We start from the raw sequence: 4,405 nt of genomic DNA, 5'->3' as shown, positions 1-4,405 counted from the left end.
TGATTCCAGCTAGCAGCTTTTTGTTTTGACTTTTTCCAACCTGCAGGGAGCGTTTCTTTTTTTAACTAAAAGGCATATTCTTTTTTATTTTTTGATTTCTTTTTTACTTATTTAACTAATTATTATGTATTAATTAATAATTATTTTTTAATTAATTTAATTTAACTCTTTGACTTTTCTTTTATATGATTAAATATATAATAAAAAATCACTTCACCGTTGAAACCTCCTTTAAACTTTGAACAACAAAAAATTGTCACCAATTAAAGCTTCAGCATTCCGTCTTCGCCCAATCATACTCTCCCATCCAACCACAAGACGGATAATTATCTGAATCTAAAATTGATTTAATCGGTGACTCTTTAGAGCATTAGAGACGAATCCAAAATTTGAAGATTTTCATACACCAATACTATCTTAATTTAGGTAGTTAACAAAACTTTTACTACAATTAACGAATAATGTAATATTTGATTGGTAACTAATGGCTCGAATATGATTTATAAGCTAAACTTAAAATAAAAATAATGAAATAAGACTGAAGCGTATTCTCGCGAATGGTTCCTCTGCTTTTTACCAACTAAACACGTGCTACGTTTTTTGTGGGTGCACTGTTGATTATATCCTATTTATGTCTGTTTCTCACGATAGATATATATATACACGTGATTTTGTTCAAGTTAATGGGTGCATGAGCACCCCTATCAAATCATGTGGGTTCCGCCTCTGCTTGACATGCAGTGACTAAATCCTATATCTGCCTCTAGCTAGTGATAGGTTATGAGGATTGCCACGTCTATTAACCGTGACTTTTGATTGAGGATGATAGTAATAGTCAGTGATGGTGATGCTTAGCACCGAAAGTGGAAAGATGTGGTGAAATGTTTATCTTTTTAGAAAATCTTTTAATCCAGAACATCTTATGATAGGTATTAATCATTCGTATATAGCCAAATTCATTATTAAGTGATTGTAAAAAAAAATGCACTTCGTATTTCACATTTGAATAATTAAAATCAAATCATAAAAAGAAATCCCTTATTTATTGAAATTTTAAGGATTAAAATTAAAATCTTAATCTTCATCAAGCCTAAACAAATATGGAATAAGATTAACGGAGGAATAACACAAGTTTATTTATTATTCAGTAGCAAACACACATATTACACATGCAAAACATTATTTCCGTCTTATAAGACGCATAAAATTATTAGTTTTTCAACGGGCCCTTCTATTGCTATAGTCATAAGCTACGATAGCTTCAACGGACAACTACAAAGGGCCCACCACCCTTATATTTTTCTCCAACAAACACAACAAACATATGTTGAAATAAACCATAAAAGGGCTACATATGTTATATTTCTGACCAAGTTCCTTGTATCAAATTATAATTATTTGAATTTCTGACAGAACAATTTGCCCTAATTTCACCTTGTGTCCCAGTCAACACATTCAATTGTCCCATCTTGATCATGGAATTCACAAATTCCTTAAAGAAAAGTGACTCATTGATAGCAAAACTCGTAACAATCCCTCGTGTTCTTCTATCTGTATACAAATCTTGATCCGATGTGAAAAGCCCTTGTCGATTCATGAGATCAACGTAGTACTTGTTATCGAACTTGTTAGGTGATCGTATGTCTAGGACAGTCGTGTTCGTGGAGTTTCTAGTTGGACATGTTGTTTTAAGGTTGTTGGCAAAGGTTTTATCCATGGATGAATCTTGATTAGGGTAAAGTCTGTCTGTGAAAGAAGAACAATGACTAATACCAATAGTGTGACCACCAGATAGTGCAACAACATCTGTGGGAGTGAAGTTTTTGGTAGCAAGTGAAGCTAGAATTAAACTTGTGTTGAATGAAGGTGGTGGGAGATTGGCTAGGGTTTCATTTGTTGTTGCAAAAGTGAGTCCATCCCTTCTTCCTAGTGGTAGATCATAGTCCGGGCCACCCGACTGCATTTAATTATTTACATAATCAGATCACTTATAAGATATCGTGAAATGATATTCAGTATTACTTATTAGTAACCTAACTAGAAATAATAACTAGTAAGTTAAACTACATCGACAGAGAAAACAAAAATATGATATATTGAAGTACTTAATATATGTGGGTTCTAACTTTTTGATAATAATCAAAACGTGTTATTATATTTGACCAAATGGTTTGATAAGAAAATGATTACTCCTTACCTCTATTCTAGTTTATTTGACTCATTAGTTGGTGTAAAAAAAAAAGGATGCATTTCTATATTTAGTAACAGGCTTTCTTTTTTAGTCCACCCAAAAAAGAATAACATATTTTTATATCTAGTAACACATTTATTTTTTTAATCAGTCCAAAAAAGAATAACACATTTCTATAGTCAATAACAATTTAATTTTAAAATATTTCATTTTACCATAAATGAAATAATCTTTAGTAACACAATATTTATTACTTATTTTAGAGCAGGCAAATCAAACTAATTCATATAAAATGAGACAGAAGGAATATTTATATATATGTATACGTGTGTGTGTGTTTCCTTTTTTCATTGCTTATTAGTTTTAACTTTTCATATGACATGTTTATCACTCGAAGATTAAAAAATAATATGATATATTTTATATAAATTTAATTTAAAATACAATTTTGAAAAAAATTCCTTACTTTTAAAATTTTTATGTCAAAGACAAATTTAAAAAAATAAATTAAAATGGATGTAATAAAGAAAGAATATGCTATTAATTATGGTGTGACAGTTTAGGTACAACTTGTGGACGTGGGACACTTGAATGCGAACATTATTGAGAAGTGAAAACTTGTTCAATTATTTGAGGCTTTTATACTATTGCGCATTGAATTATTTGTCATAAATTTGACTTGAAGGTTTTTTTCCAAAACAATACTAAAGGAATATATAAATTAAACCAATAAATACTTAAAATAGTTACTAACAAACGTAAACTTACGAAGAAAACGGAGTCACGAGCAGCAATAGCCGTAATATCAGCACAAGAAACGACTCTACCGCAATCACGATGCACACGACGGCGAAGGTCTTCGATGATCCGAAAAGCCTGTTGTCTTAAAGTCAAGTTTGGGGGTGCATCTTTCTCGCTTGGTCCACTGGCTGAACCATCTAACAGTACTGATCCATCACAACCCTGTATATAAAATAGTATTGCATATATTAATTATTGAATATATATAAATATATATGGTAAAAATATCTCTTTTAAAAAGATGGAATTAAAATTTATCTATCAAGAAGTCAGGAGTGAATAATAGGAGTTGTATCTTCTTATAGTTACTTATAAGTTATAACATTAGTTACTTTTTTATGTTTTAGGTTATGTAACACTTCTTTCTTGGTCTATTTAACTTTATAAAAAGCTTTCTAGTCATCGAAAGTGTTCATTTTTTTTGTCATATTAATTCAAATTATGTTACATAAGTTAAACTGTATAAGATTTTTTTTTTATTATAGTTCCATCATATTAGTTGTCCATCATATTATAAATAATTATCTCAAATTATTTGTCAATTTATCAAATCAAGAAAAAGTTAGTTATTTTCTCTTCATTTTACCTCTACAATATATATTTTTTTGAAAGCCTAAGCAAGTTTATAAGTTCTATAGAGTTTTTTTTTTTTTTCAAAAGAGTCGATAAAGGGTAAATTAGTAAAACGATCCAAATTATGTATGATTCTGAAGGAGTATGTAAAGAAGAAAGTGGACAACTGATATGAAACAGATGAATATACTTGTAATTAGTATTATGGCGCCTAGTAATTATTTATAAGTGAGGTTTAGATCTAGTGACAATAACAAGTCAATACCTGAACAAAGCAATCATGGAAGTGAAGACGAAGAAGGCCGGCGGCCTGACCGATATCCTGCCGGAAAACATTCTGGAGTCTCCTCCTGATGATGGACTCAGCATTGGGACAAATGGAGTCATAAAAAGTCCATGAAAGACCTTTCACAATTGGTTGAGTACCTTGAGCTTGTGTTACTTGAAAATGGATTGAAACAAAAATAGAAAGGATTAGTACTACAAGTAGTGAAGAATCAAAAGTGAAAAGGCTAGGTGAAGCCATTATGATTAATTGATGATATTTTGAGGCTAAGTGAGGAAGGTTCACATTAACTTGGCTCTATATTTATAGCGGGAAGGAAGTAATAGTTGGTTCGTCCGTTCATTTTTACTTGTTCAATATTAAATTTCTCGCACTAATTCATTTGATAGTAGTATATAGAAATAATGACAATTAAAAACGAACGGAGAAAGTAATATTAAAATTAGTTGTGTTGAGATTATTTATTATTCACTATATGATTTGGTGTATTTCAAAGATAATTTTATTTTTAACCATGATTGTTAGTGTGTTAATAATTACTCCCTCCGTCCGGT

At 30.3% G+C, this 4,405-nt stretch overlaps 1 protein-coding gene across 1 annotated transcript; it reads right to left on the bottom strand.

Annotated features, from left to right (window-relative positions):
• Positions 1-1,115: 1,115 nt before the first annotated feature.
• LOC101253684 (peroxidase 12) lies at positions 1,116-4,123 on the bottom strand. The gene is made up of 3 exons (NM_001347483.1): positions 3,831-4,123; positions 2,960-3,154; positions 1,116-1,957 (listed from the first exon to the last, which is right to left on the bottom strand). The coding sequence occupies exons 1-3, from the start codon at positions 4,089-4,091 to the stop codon at positions 1,358-1,360; spliced, it is 1,056 nt and encodes a 351-aa protein (NP_001334412.1). The 5' UTR covers positions 4,092-4,123; the 3' UTR covers positions 1,116-1,357.
• Positions 4,124-4,405: the final 282 nt, after the last annotated feature.

Source organism: Solanum lycopersicum, chromosome 4 (assembly GCF_036512215.1).
Source record: "Solanum lycopersicum chromosome 4, SLM_r2.1".
NCBI lineage: Eukaryota > Viridiplantae > Streptophyta > Magnoliopsida > Solanales > Solanaceae > Solanum > Solanum lycopersicum.
The sequence above is the reverse complement of the archived record's forward strand: the minus strand, read 5'-3'. Positions and strand labels throughout refer to the sequence as shown.